Source organism: Diuraphis noxia, unplaced genomic scaffold (genome assembly GCF_037042655.1).
Source record: "Diuraphis noxia isolate RWA-SAM2 unplaced genomic scaffold, SU_Dnox_SAM2 contig0003, whole genome shotgun sequence".
Taxonomy (NCBI): Eukaryota; Metazoa; Arthropoda; class Insecta; order Hemiptera; family Aphididae; genus Diuraphis; species Diuraphis noxia.
Window position 1 is genome coordinate 51,920,091 of NW_028301713.1, and position 27,607 is coordinate 51,947,697.

General features: G+C 27.8%; 2 protein-coding genes across 2 annotated transcripts in view; both read left to right on the top strand.

Annotated features, from left to right (window-relative positions):
• The window catches only part of LOC107168091 (inactive tyrosine-protein kinase Dnt-like), a 92,709-nt gene extending 65,336 nt beyond the window's left edge, over nt 1-27,373 (top strand). Inside the window, exons 6-12 of the mRNA XM_089221785.1 lie at nt 4,537-4,840; nt 14,803-14,989; nt 22,264-22,426; nt 22,513-22,662; nt 24,380-24,539; nt 26,439-26,575; nt 26,890-27,373. Of these exons, the coding sequence (XP_089077911.1) occupies nt 4,537-4,840; nt 14,803-14,989; nt 22,264-22,426; nt 22,513-22,662; nt 24,380-24,539; nt 26,439-26,575; nt 26,890-27,001 (1,213 nt within the window). The 3' untranslated portion in view covers nt 27,002-27,373. The remainder of the gene's footprint in view (nt 1-4,536; nt 4,841-14,802; nt 14,990-22,263; nt 22,427-22,512; nt 22,663-24,379; nt 24,540-26,438; nt 26,576-26,889) is intronic.
• Nucleotides 5,664-9,824, top strand: LOC149057517 (uncharacterized). Its single transcript, XM_089221786.1, has 3 exons — nt 5,664-6,107; nt 8,270-8,417; nt 8,857-9,824. Exons 1-3 carry the CDS (start codon nt 5,933-5,935, stop codon nt 9,479-9,481), a joined length of 948 nt encoding a protein of 315 aa, XP_089077912.1. The 5' UTR covers nt 5,664-5,932; the 3' UTR covers nt 9,482-9,824.
• Nucleotides 27,374-27,607: the final 234 nt, after the last annotated feature.

Sequence of the window (27,607 nt, forward strand, 5' to 3'; positions counted from 1 at the left end):
TATGGTAGTTGTATAGGTTTTAACTAAGTGAACTATATATATATAAATAATATTTTATAATTTTATGTTTTGGATTTAGATTGAATAAAAATATTTATTATTTATGTTTCATGGTTTTATTTTTTTCAAAATCAGTTCAATCATTTGTTATAGATTTTTTATCTATTTTAAAATATACTTTATATTTTAATGTTTTTACATTTTCGCTATATTTACAATAGTTTAAATAAAAATATCAATTATTTGTTTTTATTATTATTATTAATGCCTCGGTGACTATGGGACCATTGGCTACAATAAATTACATCAATTATTATTGAAAATTATTAAATTAATGCTGGTAGGTAGTTATAAGTAATCAAAATAAAATTTAAAAGTAAGTACACAAATTTTGTATGTACCTATTCACTAATTTTCAGCGTTCAGACTATTATTTGCATATTCAAATCGTTATAATAATAATAACAAATATCCAAACTTCATCTAACCCTATTGCGTAAATATATGTTCAAATTATTTCTTGTAAAATTCTTGGGATTCAACGTGTTATGCAATAAATTAGGTAATTAATTTATTATATACATATATAGTAATCATAAGACTATTAGAATTTGCGAAACTACAAATATAAAGCATATCAAATAGTTTCGTAATGACTCAATATGCACGTCGTAATTTGGAGTCCACAACATCAACACTCAGACCAGAGAATATTCAGCACTTCCGGAATAATTGGCCAAATCATTCTATTAAGAACATAATTCTATCTTCTCCGCCATCTAATTCGTTTTCAGTTCTAACTAGCACAATAAACTATTAACTAGGTATAGTATTTAATTAGCTCTGGTATAAATTAACTGATAATTAAATATTTTATATCACGTATATGATATGTGTATTTGGTATCGTTATATTGTGTAATTTATACAAGTCCCTCTGTATATCAATACCTGCAGAAAATTAATTCAAATGGTCAGTGCTTATGAGGTAATTTTTTAAGTACAAACAAAAACAATAATAATAATGTAAAATTTGTGAAGTTATTACATTCACGTGATTACAAAATGCAACATTCTTCGCTGCATAGGATTATAATATAATCGAGAGTAAATATTATATAGTACCTAATGCAATATTATAATATATAAAAAATAAAAAATGAATAATATTCCCAGAAAACATAATAATATTGCAAATAAGATATAAATATTTTATAAATAAATTGATGAATTGTAACTAACAAGAAAGTTTTAAATATTGTGATACTGACTATGGTAAATAATGTTATTAGCTATTGTATAAGATGACGATGCGTATCAGTGGTGGTCCTTGACCAATTCCAGGGGGGGGGGGGGGAGAACGAAATATTTTTCACATTAAATACAATAATAAGTACTCAAAAATAGAAGTCATAAAAAAATTTATTTCATGTAATAATTTTATATTTAACCAAGGGGGAGATCCACCCCCCCCCCCCGTAGTACCACACCACTATTGCGTATCACATATGCACCTATTAGTAATAAACTATATTTACCTATAAAATAGAATACCATATATCATGCGTATTACAGATTTTTTGGTTTCATTTTTTATGTTTACATACATTATATATAATATACTTTAAGATGAACAGCAAGTATGTTATTTAGTTCTTGAATTTCTATTTGTTTATTAATTAAAGAGGAGCATACCAAGTTTTTTACATTAAACATTCTCTAGAAGTATATAAATCTGAAGCTTTAACGAACTTTCTAGAATATGCTGCTGTAAACCCTTAAGGTAATAAGTTTCACGTTTCGCGAAAAAGACATATTCCTAGGAAATTTCAAAAAAGTAAAGTTTTTATGAACATGAAATTTTGTATTTTCATCAAATTGTTTTTCGAGTTATATTTTTACATGTTTAATGTTATAAGAGCAAAATTTAACCTGTTTGAAAATTACGTTAATATATTATAGTAGAATATGAATATGAATTATATAACTAACGGGATTTGGCTATAAGTTATGTAAATATTATCTATTTCTTTTTTTAGTTTGGGGAAAAAATTGTTTTAAAAAGTCTTTCAACGGACGAACATTATTTTTCGCTGATTAATTCTATAAAACGTACTTAAAAACAAAATAATTTTTATAATTAAATAAATATATAAAAAGTGAATGACATTTTAAAACTAGATAAAAACATGGTATAACATTTATTTAAAGCTAATCTGTTAATCCACAGTAACACAATTTGTCGTTGTTGTTATTATCGTTATTCAATATGTGTTAGTGATTGATTGATATTTTTCATGGCATTTACCTGCCTTCAATAAATATTGTTTTGAATGGGGGGAGGAAAACGTGACACATAACGTGAAATTCCCCAGTGGTCTCTTGTTTATATGAACACATGGTTATATCAAAAATGATTATATTTGTTTCAGGAGATTAAAGGATATTTGTAATAGCGTATAACAAAGTTCTTGTAATAAATCATATAAAACTGTGTTCTCTGAATTTATTATAAAAATATAATGAACTTATCGAAAGTACGTACCAACCTACTTACCTAAATGCAGCTGTTGTATGAATTTCCGTGATAAAGACTAATTTTAAACATTTTAAAGCTTTCTATTAAATTAGGTTAATTTTGCCGGTTATATGATCGTTAGCATTTCATCAAATCCAAGCGGTTTAATAATAAAAATTCCACGTAAAAAATATTCTGATAATCATATTTACTATAATTTCATAACTCATGATGTAATACACTTAGCTCGTAACTAACACTAATTGAACACGCGTTAAGCGCATAAAAAAAAGTTTTAAAATAACACATTTTACGCTACTTATTATGATTAATATAATAATAATGTAGGCATGAATTATGAATATCCTTGTAATGTTTGCCAACCATTCATGCTTTTTAATTTGTAATACAACTCTTTATTACGATGAACATTTCCAGGATATAATTAATTTTAACAACACAATATATATTTCTATATAGTTTAACGTTCAAAGGATAATCGTTATGAAAAAAAAAAATATTTTTTTCTAACTTTTGTTGATTTTTAAAACTAAATCTACTTTTTGCTTCCACTAAAGTGAGTTCAACTACATAAATAAAATTAAAAGCAAACAATATTTGGCGCTTAGAATTAATTTATATGCTTTATATTTTTATGACAAATTATGATATTTATTTATGTTCACCGAACAATATACGTTCCTGAATAATGCCAAGAGCTTAAAATATTGCTAAAAATTACGATTGGATATCTATAGATAATAATAATAATAAATATTTCATCTGCAGAAACATAAACATTTTAATTTTTAAACCCCGCGATAATTTCTCGTATTTTTCTTTATGAATTGGCATGTCATCATAGCGATAAGCTTATAAATTATTAAGTTACTGCAATTTCACCCTTGGTGTGGTAACTGCTAGGAGTAACTTATAGTACTTAGAACTTATACTGGGTAACTTATGGCCGCACTCAAGCACAAATACGGTTTCTTCAAATAATCTAAAAATTATATTGATTTGGCAACATAATCAGTTACCGTAATAGTTAAGTAAAACACGAATATTATGTCATCGTTTTGACGTGAATTGTAAATATATAAATTACTAGACAAAACAAAACAAAAAGTTATTGAAATACCCATTATATTTATATACCTATTAAGACAAGTACCTATATACGAAAAGCATTACGTATTTCACTTACAGCACTGGTACGTTCTGATAATTTGACATGTAGATAAGTTTTATGGGCAATTCAAATTTAATGGCGTGGATATTTTAAAATTGAGATTTCGAGTGAAATAATGTGGACCATTTTAGAACTTCGTTCAATTTGTCAAATTCGATGATTTATCTATAGCGTATTGCTTTCAAATGCTTATAATCACATTACACCATTCTTCACTGTCTATATATAAGAACTCGAAACAATATGATAAATGCCCCCAAGTCCAACGACGACGAGTCTGGTCTGACCTGATTTTATTCAAGAAGGTACTATATATTACACTTATAGCCGGGGTGGCCAACTTGCCATAGTCGTCACACTGTCATAGTCGTATGCCGCTCGTGTTTTATTTTAAAAAAACCAATATTCACTTATTAACGATAAAATCATAAAAATATATTTATAACATATTGGCTCTTGATATCATTATATTTATCCTTGTGGCTCGTAGACGTATTCATGTTGGCCACTCTCCTACTACCTATATATAGGTACAATATTATTGATTGCCTACGTATTTCTTTCGCATTTATACAATTTTGTCCTCGACTTCTACTGTAACGTGTTTTTTTAGATATTTTTCCATATTTATTTACTCAGACGTATTTCTTAGACCTTTAACAGCGTGTCGCCATTTTTTTTTTGCCAGTGCCATTTTTTTTCATCTTATACACATCGTACGACGATGCCCCCTGCGGTTTTACTATAATATATGTTTCTCTCTTTTTCATCGAAAAAAAAAAAAAAAAATTAATAGCCTTAGCGTTTTCCACGTTTTGCTTTTTCAGTACCAGTTACACGAGCGCCGCATACGTGGCCAATCCCAACGTTTTGGTGCGTGTCAATTCGGTGACCAGCACCAGCGGTACTTATGCGACGATCAGAAGCGTGCGGAAAACAGCTGCGTCGATGGCAGATGACGACCACCCGAACCACTGCGTCGGAGTCGCCGGAAACAAAGGCAGCAGTCACGTGTCACCTTACGCCACCAGCTACGTGGCGACGGCGGCCGGAAGTAATAATTATCACGTCTACTCGAAACCCGCGTCGCCCACGCCATCCAAGATATCGTATTACGCCTGCACGCCACTGGTGAGTATGTCATCTCGGCCGGCGAAAACCTCCGAAACCGTCGTAACAATAATATCTCATAATTTATAGCGATATAATATCGACATGGAATTAGAATAATATAGATAGGTAGGTGCTAGCTGTGAGTTAATCGTTTTACACTCATTAAGTATAACGTAGATAAAGGAGCACTACGCTTATATACTCATAATATAGGTTAAGTTAGGTTAGGTTGCATATTATACAACGTGATAAACATTAAGCATATTCATCCACCTTTTCCTCCAATAATGCAGTTATTCAAAATCTGATTTTATGTTAGGTTAATCATCCTGTATAATATATTATACGCGTGCATATAGTTTTAATGTGCTAAAAACACACTGCTGTTTCAAAACAGCATACGTGCACAGCTGCTGATTCTACTGTGACAAGCCATTCATATGTTTATTTAGGTCTTTATTTATTTATATCCATACCCACTACACGTCTTATAGATCACATTTGAACGTGTATTTTCGCCGACATTTCTACCATAATACCCTCTCTTGTAGTAATGTTCAATATCCCAGTATAGGAAACCATTAACGCATAATTTCGGTTTATCGTTATATGTGATAAATTATAATATATATTATAGGTAGGTACTATTAAGTAAGGGGGTTTCCGTATTCGAACTCACCTCCCCCCTTACAAACAAATTATTGTTGATTGCGTCTTTTATATTAACATTATGACTTTGGGGAAGGAAAATTTCATGAATTTCGTCTTTAAAATATGATAACAGTTGTATAAATCGATTATAAGGGCCTCGCCACACCATGCGTTTTGGCGGGTCCGGGTAAAACGCATCCGGTCGACCGGAACAACAACTTGCATTGTTTCTAATCATAGGTGCTATATTAGAGCGTTTTGTCGGGACCGGTCGATTCCTGCCGCGAACCGACCGCAACATGTTGCGGTCGGGCGGGAAACGAATCGGCAGGACAAGTCATCAAAACACATTATTTTAAATCGTGTATGCCACACTGTGCGTTTTATCCGCTGCGTTTTTTGAATATTTTACCTGGACATATTTTTTAAATATTTAAATAAATATTTATATTTTGAAAAATGGTTTTTGATACCGATAAATTTATATCATGTATCCAAAATAACCCTTCCATATGGGAAATTGGATCCAAAGATTATATGGATAAGCATATAAAACAAAAAAGTTGGAATACGATTGGTGAGTACATGTTTGAAGATTGGAGTGAGCTTGAAGAACATGCAAAAGAAAGTAAAGGTAAGGATTCTAAGTTATATTTATATTTATTAAATTGCAGTATACAATTATTATATTATGATGTCATGTAAATTACATTATTTAATACATTTATTAAAATATTTTTAAATTTAAAAATAATTTTATTCTAAAACTTATATTTTTATTTAAAAATCAAATCATGTCATATTGAAAATCTACTGCTCCTGGGCCCATAAAGTAGTTGGCAAAGTAATCCCTCACTTCAACACCATGCGAACGAGTCCCTGTTCCACGAGCTTCAATATCTTCTAAGTTGTGCGTTTCAGCATCTTCATAATTTATACCATCTCTTTTACGAACAAAGTTGTGCAGTATGCAACATGCTTTTATAATGTCATCCGTGAAATCTGGCTCCACCTGAATGGCCGTATGTAAAACACGCCATTTATTCGCGAGTATTCCAAATGCACATTCGACTGTGCGCCTTGCTCTGGATAATCGGTAGTTGAACACTCTTCGGGAATCAGTAAGGTTACGTCCAGGGTACGGTCTAAGTAAGTTTGTATGTAAAGCAAACGCTTCATCCCCAATAAACACATATGGTTGTGGGTTGGAACTTGTATTTGGTAAAGTAACTGGTTCTGGTATGTTCAATTTACCTTCATATAATTGTTTACCAAATGCACACTCCTTGAACACATTGGAGTCCCCTTCACGACCATATGAACCAACATCGATTACAACAAAATTCAAATTTGCATCAACTATTGCCATCAAAACGATAGAGAAATACTTCTTATAATTAAAGTAGAACGAACCGGAGTTGTTGGGATTTCTACACCTAATATGTTTGCCGTCTATTGCTCCTAGACAATTTGGAAAATTTGTTTTAGAATAAAATATATTTGATATTTCCACCCAATCTTCTTTGGTCGGTTTAGGCATCTCTTTAGAATTTAAAATTGACCATATCACCTTACAAGTGTCTTTTACGATCACTCCAATCGTACTTCTTCCCACACAAAAATCAAATTTTAATGCAGCGAAGCACGTACCAGTAGATAAATATCTAATAAACAAAAAATACATTATTAACAAATACATTTTGATGGGTCGCTTTTTTTAGTTTTTACATTCTAGCGTAGCAATGAATGCATTAATTTTACAATGTGTATGTTTTTTTTTATTATTTTTTTTTTTTTTGTGTCAGTGTACACGATAAGATTTCGAAATAATGATTCCATATTTTCAACTTAAGTATTTTAGATTATTAATATTTTTTTTTTTTAAATGTATGTCGATAAAAAACTTTAAAATGTGTAATACAATAGGTTCCTTGCAAGGTTTACAAGGTTTCTAAATTTTGTTAGCTAAAATTAAAAAGAAAGTTGAACGTAAATCCACAATAACGTATATGAGCGTCTGAAGTTATGATTTTGACAAAATACGTAAAAATTACGAATATTTAATTTTTTAGATTCTATAAGCCGGAGCGATGAATGTATTGATTTTAAATAATGTGTATTTTTTTATATACCTATATTATATTTTATACTTTTATTCTTTTTTGTGTCTGTCATCACTTTTTAGGATAGTAAAAGTGCTTAGATTTTCTTCAACAGTATTTTTTCTGATAAAAAAGTGAATCTAGTTAATACTTTAGGGGGTCAAAAGTAAACATTTTCCAGTAGTTTTTAAAAGCGCTGTGAAAAACAAAAGAAAAATTAAGGAATAACGGGAATTTTTACTCAAAATCGATTTTGGTTTTTGGTGTAACTCTGACTGAATGTTTATATTAGCATTTTCTATACAGCATAATATTTTTAAAACATTTTGACTTATTTTGAGCTGTTTACGGATATTTGTAGTTTTTTATTCTATAAATATCAATACAATTTTTTTATTTGTTGGGTAAAAATGCGTGAAAATATAATACTAAGCTCTGGATATATTGTTACAATAGCAATTGAAAAATATTAAAAATACATAGGCTCAATTTTTTTTTATAAGCATTTAAACTTAGAATTTTGACAAAATTTATGAAATTTAAAATTTAATAATTATTTTGTAGTTAAAAATTTATAAAATGTTCAACATTTTTATCTAAGGATGAAAAATTTTAAACAAGGCTCCACGTAAATATTCAATTTTATACTGATTTGATTAATTATTTATAATATTATAAATTAATATTATTATAGTGACCGATCTGAAAGCCAAATGGAGACATATTAGAGACCACTATTCAAAATTTATGAATCAGGGTAAAAGTGGCGATAGTGCTAAAAGAAAAAAATATGTATACGCAGAATCACTTACGTTCTTGCAGCACATAATTAAAAAAAGAAGGTAATGAATATATAAATCTAAATTATAATCTTAAGTATATTTAATATAATAAAGATATTTATTACAAACATATTTATAATGCAATCAAACTCAAAAATTTTAGATTTTTAAAAATACTTTGAAACACAAAAATAATTTTTGAGTTTTGAATTTGAATTCAAAAATAATCACAGTTTTTGTTAAAAATTACCAAAAAAATTATTCCCCTAGATCAGACCACTGCGCTGTGACACATTTTGTACCTACATAATTTTTTTTTATAAATATTTCCGGTTACGCCCCTGCAGAGTACCTAGTTAGTTTTATTTGATAAGAAATTATAAAATTTTCATAATTTTCTAATTTTTAAAAATGATCATAACACAAAATATTCATAAAAACGTACATCACTATTCACTAGTAATGACAACTAGATGAATTATTTTTTATTTGCTCATAGGACGACAGGTAATTTCGATGAAAGTGTACAAGAACAAGTGGAAAATACCGGTGGAGAAGATTCATCCTACGAGTTGGTTTTAGATAGTGAAATGATACCACCTCAATCTGACAGATATTCAACTCCAAAAAGTAAAAAACAAAATAGTTCCAAGGTACAAAAGATGACACCATTTCAAAAAGAGTTACTAAGCAATTTAGCTACTTCCGAAGAAGATGTAACTTCTGATCCTGATAAGGCATTTTTATATTCCTTATTACCCGATTATAAAAGACTAAACTATGATCAAAAAACAGATTTTCGTCTCATGGCTCTACAATATTTTAGGAACGTATCATTAGGATCTAATCAAGTACCATCAACTCCACCATATTTTAACATTAGTCAAAACACTAGTCAGAATGTCTCTATTCCAACTCAATATTCAAATATATGTCCTTCATTCAATCCCGGCATGGGGAACAATGAAAATCATAATCTTATGCCACAACCCTTGCCAATATATTCATCTAATTTCAATCCAAATGCTAAACATTCCACACCATATCCTAAAAGCTCATATACTTATATATCTGATCAATCCCAACAACCTACTACTAGTGGAGAATTGTTTGAAAAATTTTAACAGTATATGATTAATAAGTAAAATTTAAATTATACTTATTGCAATAAGGTGCGTCATTTCAGTTTTTAAATTCAAACATGACATTTTTATTTTTTTTTTATAAATATTAAAATAACAAGGTTTTATTATACAGTAAAATATTATATGTCGCTTATTATGTATTAATGACGTTAAAAAAGAATGTAATTTTTAATTTTTTAAGAACAAGAAATTGTTTCATTTTTTATATTTTATAATTAAATAACGAAGATTGTTATATTTTAATGTTATAATTTATACTATACTGTTAAATATTATTTGATCTTTGAATAAAAATAAAGTATTACATTTTTTTTTCTTATAATATATACTGTTTGTCTGTGTATTTTCATAACCTAATACAGAAATTATTTTAAAAAATAAAAATTATTATTTTTAATTTTTGATAACAAATGATTAGTGATAACTTATTAACTATTAATAATCATATACATATATCACGTTGAAAAACTTAACTTTTATACGTAATATAAAAAAAAAACTTACCTTAAAGTAATTGTTAGACGTTCCTCAGCAGATATCGGATTACGAAATTCTGTGGTATTTTTCGTTATATGTGGCCGTAGAGTTTTTAGCAACTCATCAAAACTTGAAATTGACATACGGTAATACTCATAGAATTTATCAGGATATTGTCTAATATTTTCAAAAAATGTCGTAAACTGGCCTATTTTCTCACGATCCATATTTAATGGGTGTACCCAATACCTTCGTTTTGCTTTCGGTGGATCTAATAAGCCTAATGCTTCGGCTACAGCAACAACTTTAATTTTTTGACGATTCATTTTATCTATATTTAAATGTATTTAATATAAACTAATTATATAACTACGATTGAACACATTTATAAAATACAAGTATAGTATACTTATTTATGGAGTGTTCAAAAAATAAATTAAAAATACAAAAATGTAATAATTTTGACACACTTTAATTAGGTAGGTACCTATTTAAATATTATACTCGTACCTATAACGTTATAACTGACAAGTAATATAATAAAATACTTCTGCATAAATTACGTAAGTAATCTAGGTCTACCTCAGAGAGCGTAGAGACGTTGAATGTAATGACAATTTTGGCCGTAGGTGATTGACGAATTTGGGGACTAGTGGTGGCGTTTGGAACTTGGAATGCAGTGGCGGGAACAAAAACGCATAGATGTGACATAGGCAAAATCATCCGGTCAAAACGCATCCGGTTTACCCGGACCCGCTGAAACGCATGGTGTGGCGGGACTCTAAGAGTTTTCTCAAACGTAAAATTTATATTTTTTTAATAAACTTTACCTAGAAAAAGTAATATATTTATAAATTATATTTATGATGAATATAACAATAATTATGTATAAAATATAGATTATTATGTTCCAGTTATTATTGTTTCTAGATATAAAGTGTATATGAATTCATCATTATTTATGTACTTGACAAATGTAGTAGGTAGGTAACATAGGTACCTAACACGCATGACAATACAGTTTGTTACGATATCATTATATATTGCATCAAACTTCAAACAATAATAATATTCACACATTTTAATCCTCTATAGTCTATATACGTATACTTTAAAAAAGTTGTAAGAGTTTGAAAACAAAAAAGAATTATTATGAAAGTAACATTACAAATAGTTCAAACAAATGAGAGCGATTCGCGTGCCAAGAAGCTATTCGCGTTAGAAATTTCCATACTTGACATATTATACATATTACATATAGGTATAACACATTGTATTATAATTCACTGCGGTATTATACACATATAGGTATTATGAAATTATTATAATATATTTTATAAAATAATTTTTTTCTTATTAATCATTCAACAATAATTTGATTAATCAATATCAGTTCATAGGTATTAAGTATTAATTCAAATCTTGTTTTATAACACCGAAGGCAATAAAGTTGTACCTATATATTGTATTAAATATTCTGAAGCATTAAAACGCAATACATTAAAAATTAAAATCAATTAATTATCCACCAATAAGTTTTATAATTATAAATTTATAAATAACAACATTTAATTTTATAAATTCAATATAATATAATTACCATATAGGCTGCAATAATAGTTATTAGATCGCCGAGGGCTTATTCTTAATAAAAAAAAAAAAAAAAAATAGTTATTAGTAAAATAGTACCTATTATTATAAACGTACATTATTTCATTTGTATAAATTTATAATAATATGTAAATATGTTTTATATATACTATACAATATACATACCTATATTTAATTTTTATTATAAATTTACAATGATATAATTAATATTTACTAAGATATATAATAATGTCTATTTTTTAAACATTATTTATTAATTTGCATTGGTTATAGTCAAAGAAATAGTAGTGACTTTGTAGGTATATGAAGATTACAAAAGATTATATAAGAATAATAAAGGAATTGGGGGATGTTAAGGACTGTGAGACTGCGAGACTGCGAGCCATGAGATTGAGTTAGACCTGAGTAGAGTTTATCGGCATGGTATGAACAGATAATGAAAGAGGTGAGCAACTGTAGAGGATTATATAGGGAAGAGAGACGCATGAATCCTTTGGGTTAGGGGTGAATCCTGACAAAGAAGACAATGTAGCCTCAAGGTTTAGAAGTAGTATACATCAAAGAATACAATAAGGGATGTGTTATCTCTATAACAAATATATAGGGTTGTCTTAATTTGAATTTAGTTGGTATTAAATTAATTTGTTTTAAAACTTACACTTTGTTCTTTCATTTAACCTGGTTTTTTTTTATTTAAAAAATCAATAAATTTTATGCATTTATAGGGTTATAACTACACTTATAACTGTGTAAGTAATTTAAAATAATAATTGATTATGTACCTATCCTTTTAAAGTTTTCATGTACAATAGTAATGAATGTTTTTTTATAATATTCTTTCTAAAAATTTATAAAATTGTGAACAAAATAAATAAATATTATTATTTTTTCGCTTTCATCAACAGTTACAACTTCAATTATAGTAATAATATGCTAATACAATTAAATAGTAATGTTTAAACTCTATTTTTTTTTTTCTGAATAGCATGAACCTATAAATTTTAAGTTAATTAATTTAATGTTTGATAATTAATTAAAATTCATGAGGGAAACCTTAAAAACAATCGTAAATAAATTGTATACATTGTGTAATAATAAAGTTTTTGGTGAGATGAACAGTTATTATTTATGCTGCTTTGGGAAACTGTATAATTCATTATTAATTATTATTCAACATAAAAGAAAGCTTTCATTCAACGATTAGTATTGCATTTGACTTGTAAATGAATTTGTATACATGCAGTGTAAAATACATTGATTTTGTTAATTTCTGAGATGTTTTTACATTTGGTTTTCGATAACCTGTTATTTAAAAATATACTGTTTGTCTTATTAAAATTAATCATTTAATAATTTAAAAACATTTTTCAATAATATTGTGTACCTATACAAAACTTGAAAGTAATTTTAAAAAAAACTTCATTATACATGACATTTCCAACAAGCATGAATAATGCGACTTTGAGTAATTCAATATTGTTGAAAGCTGAAACAAAAGTGCTTGAAAAACATTCAGAAACATAATATTATATAACTAAACTTGATTTAATCCGTATACTGTAAAAATATAATAACCTATAAACGCGTAAATCCGTGTCATTTACTACTATAATATTATCATGTGATTATAGGTATATTAAATAATATATTATATGGTTGTATAGTGCAATGCTCACCCCTAAGTATTAGTAGTTATACATTAATAATAATAATAATAATAATATTTATTGGCCAAAAGAAAAATACAATTTCAATAAGTAATCATTGTAGGTATATATACATAATATGGTTAGATGGCCCATCTCACCACCGAGGATAACCTCTTATCGGTGATGATGAAGTACTATTAAGAGCTAAGTTAGTATATATTTATAATTTTATAATATTTTAGATATTTTGTAAGAAATTGCGTCATATCTGACTATAATTCAAAAACCTAAATAGACATATTATCTGTACAACTGTAGTAATAAAAGCATAAATTGAAATCAATATATATAAATAAAATATAAAAAAATAGAATAGATAAATAAATAGACTACACTATTGATATATTACATAGGGTGTAGGTCACTAGTATTATTTAACAACCATAATTTAATAGATTGTACATAGGTTTGTACATAGTATAATAGGGTATCTATGTGTTAATTAGTGTTATTCGTTACTTAACCGATCATTTTCCTATGGCCGCCGTTCGAGATTTTCACTGATATCCAATATTACATCCATAAATTAAATAGACACGTAAATTAACTCTAAAACACCCATTGTTCATCTATTCTATGCGTACACGTCTTGTCCATCAACTTCCCCGCTGCGTCCGTTCTTATCGAATTATGGTGAACCAAAAATCAATATACCTCTGTTACACTTTCCCCCTGGGTGACACGATCATTACGCAAAATCGTTTCGCGTGATTTAGGCCCATTACGACAGATAAATCATCCTCGCGGTCGCGACCATAATCGATTACCACCCTGCAAATGGGCACCAAGCCATTTAACAGGATTAGAAACACGAATACCCTCTCGGTATAGATAATGTCTTGAATCAATGTCCTGGCACATTTTTTCCTTTCTATTTATTTATTTATGTTTATTACCTATATTTTTTTGTTCCGCTTGGACGAAACTTTGAGTGGAACTCTGCCAAAACGACGTCGTGACGTGGGCAAAAGTCGCAGTCGTCGTGTTTATTAAAGCCATTAAAGATTTCGGGTTAAAGGACCTTCCGCGTGCGTATTCGATCAATCACTTTTTTTTTCGACCACTGACAGTTTGGACGAGAAAAAGAGAACCGCCGCCGTCGTTATTTCAATACGCCGTCAAATACCTTTCATTCGTCATAATAATATTATGCTGTTCGTATAAAGTATAATAATGAGCGATCGGCGGACAAAATATAATAGTTACGAAACTAAAATCAACTCTCATTTATGACTAATTCATAAAATGTGTATTGCTAATGCACGTGCGGTCGGTCCTCTAATTATTTTCGCACCGGGAATTCGGACTACCCGTGTACACTGTACACACTCTGCATAGAACGTCCCCATCAACCATAATATGATATATCATATACCTACCTCCGACCGGTGATAAATTATTCGGCTGTAGTACGCCCGATTGCCGGACCGGAGAGTGACGTGATGGCGCCATTTTACATTATAATATTATATTATCATGTCCGTTATTGTTTACCGGAATTAGATGGCCGTTAACGATCGGAGAATGTGTGATGACTTGGACGAGCGTATACGACAGCTGGACTCGCGTGGCGCTTCCGTCAAGTTGGACAGACTCCTACAGGAGGGAGCTTTTGGCCGGGTGTATCAAGGCACGTACAAGCACAACAACGGTGGTGGATCGCAGGAAGTGCTCGTCAAGACCGTTACCGGTAAGTTATATAATACTCCGTGTCTATTACTTATAAGTGAATTAATAGTTCTTTTTTTGTATGCCTACCAAATAGTTTAATATTAAGTATGTACCTGTAAGACATATCTGCACGTCGCATGACGACTATTATTTTTAATAGTATTTAAAAAGCTCTCGTTACCTACTAATTATTATATGTAATAAGCTTTAAACAGATTTAAGAAAAAAAAACAAATGTTATGTTATTCAAAGTAGGTAATAATAACAAGTGATCCATTTACAGTACAACACGTTATTTTAGGGTTGTGTATTCACAAATTTATCATAAAATATACAAATGCATCTACAAAGTACTATCACTATTATTATATAGTCGGTATTTGTTCGTAAAGGAATGATAAAAAATATTAATTTTTTATACATAAAATAATATTGTACACATTATATTTTGATTAGGTTAGGATTGTTTCAATTAAAACTGCGAAAAATAGGACTTTAGGGACAACTTAATAGATTAAAATCGATTTTGTGGAATATAGATAAAATATAAACGTTAGATCACATATGAATTTATCTTATTTATATATATATATATATATATGCTAAGCACTAATTTTGGTTATTGTATAATATAATATTAATAGGTCGTATACTCAGTGTTTAGTTTGTTCGTGAAAATTGAATCTTGTACAAATGTACACGTGTACGACACTGCAATGTAATCCTCTTAAACACAATTTTTCGATTCTTTATTTTATTTATCAAGAATGTAACTCGATACAATCGGTTGCATCTAATATTACTTTATTAAATATTGGCGAATCGTGAATTGCAAAAAGAAACTCCTTTTCAAGGTGTGTAATAAGACGGTGCGAGTTTGTGATCGTGCTGTATTTTATTACGCATCTATTTTTAGTTCTTTGTCAATTGGATGATTGAAAAATGGATTCCTACTCCTGAATATTTGCTGACTGGAATGTAAATTTACATAGGTACCTACCAAACTTCTGTGGAGAATTGCGTTCAATTTTTGTCTTTCAAACATACATCTATTCTTCTATATTATGCGCTTAATGCTTAAATATCAAAATAATTGAGTTTCACACAATGATTTCATGTTATGCTTTATATTAAATTAAATGCTTTTATACCTATATGGCTATTATTAAGTTTGTAAAATTCTGTTATAATCTAATCACATGGATAACCAATTTGACGCGGTGAACTATTTAATTACAATAGTTATCTATAGTTATAGTCTATACGATAATATAATTAAGCTGCTCTTATTATCGGTACAATAAGTAGATGATTCACTAAGTATTTTTATTTAAAAGGTTTTAAAAATAAGGACAATGTTTTGTGATACGAGATGTAAAGATTGTATGCAACTAGAGGATAATTATATACATACATATATATATATATATATAATAATAATTATGTGTTATATGTAGTATGTACAATAACTCTATGCCTATTAACTAAAAATTTGAAGTTAAATACTTAAGTAATTACTAATGAATTTCGTCATAAATATTGAATAATATATTATTGACCTGTGACATCGGGTTTCATAAAAAAAGTGAATATAAATGTTTATAAAGTATTACTGAAAAAAAAATGACATCAACGTATATAATATAGTATATTTTGCACTTAAAAACTGACCCCCCCTCCCCAAATGGAAATCATTTTTATTTGAATATGCACAACTGATGGATATGATAAATTTAAAACTACCTACCTACGTTTGAAAACCACTATGTTATATAAAAAAAAAGGTTTGAGTTAAAAGGTTTTTTTTAAAGTTATTTACAATTAAAATTCTATGTTGATTTTATACAATGGTTATGTTTTGTAATCTGTGAACTTTTTCCAATTTAAACCTACTGAGGATTGTATATTGTTATGTTCATCTAAGTTTTTGGAATCATAAATTATTATTTTTTAAATAGCTAAAAATTTAGATCATACACATTCAAAAAAAAAAAAAAATAAAATAACGTAATACTGTTTCAGTTTATCTAAAAAAGCAATTGTAATTTAAAAAAGAGAGATAATATATATTATAATTTTAATTAGGTAAATAGAAATTATTACCATAACAATATTATTACAACGATTTACAATGTCACATATAAAAATGCCGTACATCGGCTTTAATATAATATATTGAACTGTGTCATTGTATTTATAAGACAAATTTTACCATTAATAATTTTCTAATTTATAATTTCATCAGCTGTGATGTAAACTATTTTATGAATCTATGAATTATATAATGTGATGCACATAAATAGTAAATACATGATAACTGATAAGTATTTGAAATAGCCATTAATAGTTTTCAATTTTATAGAGTGCATGACGTATTATGTAAATAAGTTTAATGTGTATAGGTTTAAAAATAAAAACAAATTAATGCGAACTCTAAACTGTCACGACGTGTCAAAACACGATGTGCCAAAAGGAATTATCTGTCATATTTACCTTAGGAAAACGTGTGCTATTTTATTCTTTTAATACAATCCATTAAAATCAATTTACTTGTATAAATATTTAGTATACAGTCATCAAATCGCATTATTTAATATTTTATGAACTAAATAAACAATCATAATACGAATAGTTTTAAAGTTGAGTATCAAAAAAAATTAAATTCTGCGAATATATTATAAATGCATTTTGTATATTCGTTTTCTAAACGATAATAATATTTTCAATAGTAAATTTTAGTTCAGTATACATACAGACTAGATATTTGTAGGCATAAACAAAAATTAAATTAACAAAATATTATAAAAGGTGATAATCTTAACAGGGTTATCAGGGTTGTACTTTTACGTTGTATTACTTTTAGTCGCCAAGCGACCGTTATTTTAAAGGTATACTGACGGAAATTAAATAACCGTCCAACACTTATTATTTTCTATCAATATAGGTACTTTAATGTTAAAAATGTTAAATATTAATTATTATTATTAATAAAATATATATAAACCTATATAAGTTGACCGTAAAGTAATATGTGTGTTATTTCAATCTCTGAATCATTATAATATAGCTAAACAGTAATTGTATATAGGTACGTATTTTTATCATAGTTTTAAACATTATTTAAAAATTTAAAATTAAATCAGATTGAGCATTTTTACAATATAGGTATATGTATATAAACATAAACGCAACATTATGACGTAAACCTCATTAATTTTTAAAACTGAAAACGTTGTTATATATATGCTTGCCTATGATATTAATTTTTTTTTTGTTTGGTTTTTGATAATTAATGCTTATAAGCTAAGCACCAGATTATCTGGGAATAGAAAACAAAAGTTTCGATCGCAAGGTGAAATGTTACATATTATTAACATTTAATACACTCTTTCGAATGAAATGCAGTATTGGTGGTGAACCTTTCAATACCAATCGACATCGACCCTTTCGAAAACCCATCGGACCGTGACAAATTATTAACGATTGCTTTTGTTTCGTTTCATACAATATATTATTATTATTGTATCGAAATTGTCTACTTTTTGCTTTTAACAAGAAAAAATAAATCAGCCGAACAACATCAATTTATGTTTGATCAACTTATAGTCTCCCGGGTAACAATTCACGTTCGTCTGTAAAAAGATAACTTTTGTCGTCCGCAAAAATCATTTTGTTGGAAATGAATCAGATTTTCAATCTTCACGCCTCACTTTGTTGTCTCTGCATCTCATCGTGCACGATCCCTCGCCCACAACCACCCTCTTCTCGACGGTAATATCCGCTACTTAAGATGTGACCGGATCGTGTAGTACCTACCAGCTACCATCGAATGGATGATAAATGTGGAAGAAAAAAAGTATAAATGGGATAAAAAAAAAAAAAGAAGAAAAAGAAAAAGAATGAAAAATAAAAGCGTCATAATTCCCCTCTTGTGCTGTGGCAGCGTCTAAAGGACTCTACTGGAGACGACCGAGAGATTTCGATTCACTCGCGTACATTCAATTTGCCCTCCGGTCAGCACTTAATCCCTAACGAGATATAAAAATAAAAAAAATAAAACATTACCTGAAGGTTACATGTTTGCTCGGATGCAGGGAAAATGTTTGCTCTGCGTCTCGCACGTGGAAGGCCATGGGGTAAACATCATGGAATATATGTATTACGTCGTTATATAAATATTATATATTATGTGTGCACTGTGCGTAGGGTACTATTCCGTCGCATTGTCGTAGGCACAATACGATTACTTATTCCGGACTCCGATATCCGGTTTTCTGTATAATACAACGAGTGCAAAAACATAATATTTTATTAGAATATCATAGGTACCTACTATCTGACGGATTCATCCCGATCACTTTTATCATATTTTTCTCTTGCACCATTTAATACATTAATTCATGTCGAGCTACAGGTACAAAAATATCTCAACTTTACAATATACTTAATATTATATTATTTTACTTTGATCCGTGAATTGTGGGTATACCTATGTATATTACGGTATACAAGGTGATTCATAGAGTATGCTTAATCCTATTTATCTTAAATAATTCAGCTATTGAAAATTTGATTTTTGGAATTCTTAAGTATTCATAAAAACCATATTATATTCAAATCATTGATATTTTTGTACTGATAGAAAAAAGTGTCTTTTGAAGAAATAAAACTTCTAGTTTTCAATCGATAGCCCCCTTTTTTATTGAAACATTTTTAGTAGATATTTGTTTTGGAAATGTTGACATATTAAAATAAAAATTCTAAAGAGTGGTTTTTGAGTAATTTAACTGTCTTCAATGATAATTAGGTTCATAATAATGGGTTTGAAAAATATGACTATATTATGGTGAATTAGAAATTGTAGTAATTTATCGACGTTGATAGATTATAAAAATGGTCCAATTATAATAAATAGGAGATCCATTTATATCCGATAGCTTATATTTTTGTGAAATCATTTTTATGGACTAATATTTATTTATTTATTTATATAAAAATCAACGGGCCAAAGCCCTTTAACAAAGAAAGAAAAATAATACAATATAAGAATTGACACAATATGAAAACTGATAGACATGTGATAATACAAAATACAATTTTACAATACGATAAGAAATACAAAGATAACATTAAGTATATAAAACAAAACAAAGAAATAATAATTAGGCGCTATGTTTTAAAAATAACAAAGTTTTAGATTTAAATACTTGACGAGACAATAAAAAAAAATCCAAGACTGTGGAGATTCTATTGGCATTAAAAATAGCTCTTGAGAAAAAATAATTTTTTCCACTATTTGTTTTAAAATTAGGTATATGGAACAAATCAGAATTATCTCTAGTACATGCATTTTAATGGTTAAGAAACTACTCAGGATAATTTTGAATTAAGACATAAAATACATCAAAATGTCCAAAAAAACTATCCTCTAATTAATTCATAATATAAAACGGGCGTTCTCAAATTCTACAGTTTGTATCGCCACATAATACTTCTTAAGTAGTAAGTACAAAAAATCTGAAGAATTCAAAAATAAAGTCTTGTACTTTAAAATTACAAAAAATTTTATTTTAATTAGTTAACTGTCATGGTAAAAAATAAGAATGAGCTTGCTTATTGATTTATTATTAATAAAATATTGTTTTATAGTACCTACTCGTATTTATTGCACATACACTCATAATGTGTTACCATCCAGTAGATCTTAGTTAAAACAAATAGCATTGATCAACAACATAAAAATCATTATGATTATAGTTATTTTTTATTGGTTTCAAATACCTGCATAATTTAGTGGATATACAAAAATTATTATGATAATAAATTATTGTATTATATATTTATTTTTTCTAACAAACTTATAGACATATAGTATACTAATATTGTAAAGGCCAAATTTAAGATAACACAGAGTGTTTTCTCTTCTTTTATACTCTTAAAAGTTATAGTTATTTATTATAAACTTTTTTGCTTATCATTATTTTATTTTTCGTACATATTTATATGAATGTTTTAAAATATAAATCAGGTTTAATTAAAATTTAAAACCATTATAAAATTATAGTATAACATTACAATTATAATTAATTGTAATTTACAATAGGTATTGAAAAATTACATTTTTATTCTGTAACGTCTTAACATAATTTGGGTTATATATTTGGTTACTATTGTTTTCGTTTAATTATCATTGGCATTTTTATAGCAGCGATAATTATGTTTAATTTGAATTATCATAATCACAGAACAGTGATTATGATAAAAACTAAAAAATTACTACGTTTTGTTTGTTAACATGAAAAGCAACTGAAATGGTTGATTATTATATTATGTAGCTAAACTTTTCGCATTTTCAAGTATTTATTTGTACCTATTACATATTATACTTACGAACTTACGGAAACAAACCCGCTTCAAAAGCTAGGCTATAATATAATCCAACTATGTTGTGTAGCTCGTGTTTTTTTTTAACAAAACCAATTAGAACAACCCATGCGGTATGTTACATAAGTACCTATGCCACAGCAAATTTTGTGGGCGCGATATATTTTCATCACGATCTATTGCATGATTTGCATGTTGAAAACCCTTTGGAATTCCAAACGTTGAACCCTTGATCTTGACCCTTGCGCGTTTTGTACACCTTATTTCGTTTTATTCTTTTTCCATGTTTAAAGGGGGTGAGTTTCATACGTTTTCCAGTTCAGTCGTCGTCGTCGATTAATACGTTCGGTAAAAGGGGCTACTTTGAACGGTTGGATTGAGGGAACGTGGAAGTCACATGAATAAAGGAGGGTAGGCGGAGGGACTAATGAAAAAATAATAATAATATATATAGTTTATATATATATATACATATATAATAATAATATAATATGGACCCCCCTCAAAATAATTCCCGATGGAATTGTCAAGCACGATTTAAATTTATTTTGCAGTCTGTTGGACTTGAAAAATGGATGATTTAAAAATATATAAGTGCATCTAAATGTTTACATTTGAAATGACTTTTCAGTGTTCTCATGCAGCTATAGAAATATTTATTTAAGTTTTCTTTCAAATAAAATTTTTTACATCTTAAAATAAAATATTCTAAATATAAAACTTGTTCGGCATCCCTGAATTATAATAATCTTAAGACATCGTATAATATATTGGTTTCTAATATTTATTTGAATTACAAACATACTACACCTATTGCATATATATATTGTAAAAAACCTTAATTATTATTGTACAATTATATATTATTAAAGTCTTAACGCATATTATTTATTTTATTTTGTTCCATAGCTGATGCTGCATCCCAACAAAATAAAATGTTTCTGACCGAAAGTCTGATGTTGCATGGATTTCCGGGCCACGTAAATATATTACAACCATTGGCTGTGTGTCAATACTCAAACAAACCAACAGCGGTACTATATCCGTTCAGCAACAAAGGAAATCTTAAAAAGTAAACACTAAACAGTCATATTTTATTTACATTAATGTGATTATGTTTGCGCTGCGGCCATTTATAAAACAATGCGTGTATCGTAGGTTTCTGTGCGATTGCAAACGAAAAAATAATGACTACTACAACTTGACCACACAAGATATTGTTAACATGGCCGTACAGCTTTGTTTGGGTTGTGTGTTTCTTCACAGCCAAGGCATCTGTCACAAGGACATAGCTGCTAGGAATTGTGTGTAAGTATTCTTACTACAACATAATGAATACAACATATAACATTAGATTTAGTCGGTCAAATTCAAATGCCTTTAGCCTTCAATTATTAATCAGCCCCATATTATACAAAATTCAGACTTCCAATTGAAGTGTAAATAAAGGAGTTAGAATTTAAAAATATATGCACATAGAACGTAATAAAATATTCAGATACGCAAAGATGTAACAATAAAATAAGGAATATTGACAATCAATATAGGTAGATATTATTTTAAACGTTGTTCTTTGATAATTTATAACATTAGGTATATTATATTATATTGCTACATTTAATTATTTAAATTATTATTATTTTAACAGTTACATTTTATAATATACGAAAATATATAATATCGTGTCCGAGTAAACTTATTTTGCTAGATTCATACGACGTGTGACAATAGTAAAAGAACTTAATTTTATGTCCTCTCAAAATTGTCTGTTCTTGACAATCACAAAAATATTATACTGCCATAAAAGTTAGAAGAACTTTTTTCAAATATTTTATTCTTTTGTATATGTTTATCTTCCGTTCATTGTATTTTAGGTACAGGACGTTAAATTTGTTTTGTATTTAATAAAATATTACTAGGTAAATAAATAATTTCAACAATGACCTTTATAGTTTATACTAACATTATTTTGTGACATGAAAAAAAAAAATTTTCCATAATATTTTAATATTTGATATTTTGATGATTTTGATGAAGAAAAATGCAATTTATTTTTTAATTAAAATATGACAGCATTATACATTTAAAAAAAAAACCATTTTGAAAATTGAGATTAATCAAAACGATATTAAAGTTCAATGGCAAAAAAATATATATATATTTAACAATCAAGCGTATAGCATTTTAGTTGAATGTGTTCTGGATTAACTATATTAATTTTTTTGATGTTTTATTGAATATTTTAATGTAAAATTATATTAGGATATAATTTAAGAAAATATTCTAATTTTAATTTCAACGTGCTTAAAATATCGAATAATGTTTTGTTGTTTAATTTTACGGTTATAGAAGTGAAAAAAATTAATTTATCATTAAATCTGAATAAATAAAATGTAATAATCCAACAAATGTATATATACTGAAGGGTAAATATTACATACATTTAATATTCCTTTCTTGAAAGCTGAAGGGTTGCTGTATATTGATTTTAATACGAGAGTCTCGCTCTTTACACTAGATCAAGAATGCAATAAGTTCTAAAGAGGGTGATTATCATACTTTGAAATTCTATAGAGAGCGTGTTATAAAATATTATTATTACCACTGAAAATTATTTTAAACAATTTAATAACATTATATTAATATCATATAATCATCGAGCTATTTCAATTTTAGTTTAGGAAAATGTAATAAAACACGTTCTTTAATATTAAAATAATTGTAATTTTGATATTCTATACTATGTTGAATATTAAAAAGAATATTGTTGAAACGAGGTTAAATTTTCTTCGTAACAAATCCATTAGATCCTTTTAAAAATAGTTAGAGGGGTTTAGTAGGTGCGTGCTAAACGAGTTACTACATAAGCTATCTCAAAAGTTTCCCCTATCACTACATAATCGTTTGTCCATAATTCCTTTAAGCTCTTTTCAGTCTAAAACGTCGGTCGCCATGTAAATTAAAATATATATTATAATAACATTATGTGTGTGTGTGTGTAATGTGTATGTGTTTTTATATTTAGCGTGGACGAAAAGTTGCGAGTCAAATTAACCGACAGTGGATTGTCTAGAGACCTGTTTCCCGATGATTATTCATGTCTAAATGACAACGAAAATCGCCCCATCAAGTGGATGGCGCTTGAAAGTATCACTTTACGCACCTATAACGGTGCCTCGGACATTGTAAGTTGTGCTTTGTTGATTATAATACTAATTTATAATAGCTAGAAATAAAAATTTCTTTTTTAATATATAAAATTATCTGTCAATGTAAACTATTAATTAACCACATGTCCACATCATGTATGTAAGTCTAGTTTTATACTTGATCATCGTTAATATTATTTCGGAACATTGGATCTTGAAAAACTAAATGAAAAAAAAAATAATGCACTAGATGCAATTAATTATGATGCTTTAACGTCTGGTTGATTTATTAATATTTAGCTATTACTAGGAAATTCGTAACTATCATTAGGTACTAATATTCTAATTTATTCCATAAACTAAATTCACGTGTGAGCATTATCATCTATGTATTTTTTTTTTTTGTGAATTTGCATATAATATAATTTACTCAAGAAAAAAATCGAAAATACTTTCATGTTTATGATTAATAATTATGCTTAAAAATTATAAGACATATTTACATATTATACTCAATTTCGTGTATTTATTTATATTTTAGTTCCAAACTAAAAAAGTTTTCACATTTTTCTTTTAATAATTTTCTTTTTTCATTATTTTGTATTCTATAAGTTAAAATAATTATTGTTCTTCTCATTATTTATTAAACAATATACCAACATATTATATTATATTTATTTATATTAAACTATTATTTTTACTTATTAGTATGAACATAACTTATTTCTAAAATTAACTAATAATTTAGATTTTTGTACTAAAGGTATAAATAATAAATACCTATTCCGATTTTTATAAAATATTAAAAAAGTTTATTTTCTTTTATTTTCTACCTCATACTTATATGATGGACTGATGGATACTTTATAATATTCTTCTGATTGATATTAGTGTCTATATAATTATAATCTAAAAACTATTTTTATAATATTCTACTTAGTAAACTTATAACTTATACTACTGCTACTTAACCTTTTAAAAATTAAAGCCGTGTAACATGCAATGCATCTAAAAATATAACTTTTAACGATATCGATTTTTGTTTAAAAAAAAAATGTATGGTCAAATTTCAACAGATTAAAAATGATAACACATATATGTTTTTACTTAAAATTTATTTATAAATAATCAAACTTTTAAAAACATTAGCTATTTTATCTCTACAATTATATGATACCTACCTTCTAAATTACATTGTAATGATTTAAATAAATTTATTGAATGATTAATTTACGGTGATAAATCGGTTATTAATTTTAATGTCATTCAAATTTAAACTTTTGTTAATATTACATGATTTTAAATGTTTTGAGGTGATTGATTTGTAATAACATGAAACAAAAAATCATGACTGTTGAAATTAAAAATGTAGAAGGAAAATACTATTTTAGCAATTTTCTGTTTAATTTAACAAAAAGCGTTAAACGAACCGTCTATTTTTATGTAAATTGCCTTAACAGTGCCTTTTAAATCGATGAAGACAATATTGTGATACGACTGATACGAGTGATACGTAATATTGTAATATTTCATTTTGTATAGATTTTGCATAACTGATTTACTTAAATTGGGTAATTTGGTGTGTGATATTTTTTGTTTTCATTAAAATTATATTGTCAACTTTAGTTGCATTACTATCCCGACCTTTAATTTATCGTGTTGGTTTGCCATATTAAACTTTTTCATATAAAGTGAATTTAAAACACACGCAGAAATTAATGAAAGATAAAGAATGAAAAAACACCATTGCATGATTACAGTGTAATATTATTTTAACTTTTATTTTTCAATAAATTAATTTTTGATATAATTAATAATAACATAAATTTTCAAAGATTGCCTTGTATTTGCCTGAGTATAATCTATTGGTGATAAAAACAATTTAACTATAACTAATGCAAATTAAACTATAACTATGAAATATGTTTATTTTAGTGGTCGTTTGGTGTTTTGCTCTGGGAATTGGTGTGCTTAGGTGCTCAGCCCTACTCGGAAATTGATCCGTACGATCTGAGCCTTTACCTACAAGAGGGATACAGGCTATCGCAACCAATCAACTGCCCGGACGACCTGTGAGTACTCATGGAGCAAAAAACATACCATTGAGCTACATTAACCTGAACACTATCTCACCAAAAGGGTTTCCACAAAGGGGTTATTATTTTTTTTTATTCACTTAACTCTGACGGGAGTTTCGGTCTTAACGAGCTATTCAATGAGACCTAACCAATGAGAGCGGGATACCAACCCTAAAGTAATCGAATGGCCTAAAACAAAAACAGATAATCTAGGGTTTCAATTGTGAACCAATTATTATTATAACTATTATTGTTATTATTATTATTATTGTTGTTGTTGTTGTTATTTATATATTATATTATCTTAGGTTTGGGATGATGACATTCTGTTGGCTGCCCAGTCCGGAGGAACGACCATCGTCTGCTCAAGTATTGGCGTGTTTACAGGACTTCCAAAAAACTCTCAACCAGTTTATTTAAAACGAACTATCCCTTATTTTACTACTTACTATTTTTTGTATGTTTTGTTAAATGTGTTGATGTACATATTATTAAGTTACTGACGATATACGATTAGAGGTGCTATGTAAGCGTTGAGTATTATTTTGAAGAAAATTTTTTTTAATGGGCAAGAAAAAAATTAATGGAGTATTAAACAGAATGTCGGAAGAATGGAAGATATTACGAAAATGGTGAAAAATTAAACTGCCATTTATTACATATTTAAGTAAAACAATTCAATTACTTAAAATTAAACCATATTTAAACGTAAACATTATAATATACCTTTATGAGTAAATTTTTTTTAATTGCATGAACAGCAAATATATGTTTTCTTGATGTTTTTATGAATTCTATCGTTGATTATGCTGTTTTTCTTAAACACGATTTGCCCGTGTTAAATAAGTAGACTGACCTATATACATATATTATACATTTGATTTCAGAACTCAGTTGGAATGTTTCGAAGATATTTCATAGTAGCAATAATATTATTGTTAAGGATATTGTATGGACCAAATTAATAATAATATTACTTCTATAACAATCCAGAACTGATTAAATGATATAAATATGGCGTATTAT

Excerpts from the sequence above, each read along its gene's own strand:
- LOC149057517 (XM_089221786.1), top strand. The coding sequence starts at position 5,933 with ATGGTTTTTGATACCGATAAATTTATATCATGTATCCAAAATAACCCT. Across the intron at positions 6,108-8,269 it reads ACATGCAAAAGAAAGTAAAG|TGACCGATCTGAAAGCCAAA; the intron begins GTAAGGATTCTA and ends ATATTATTATAG. Across the intron at positions 8,418-8,856 it reads CACATAATTAAAAAAAGAAG|GACGACAGGTAATTTCGATG; the intron begins GTAATGAATATA and ends ATTTGCTCATAG.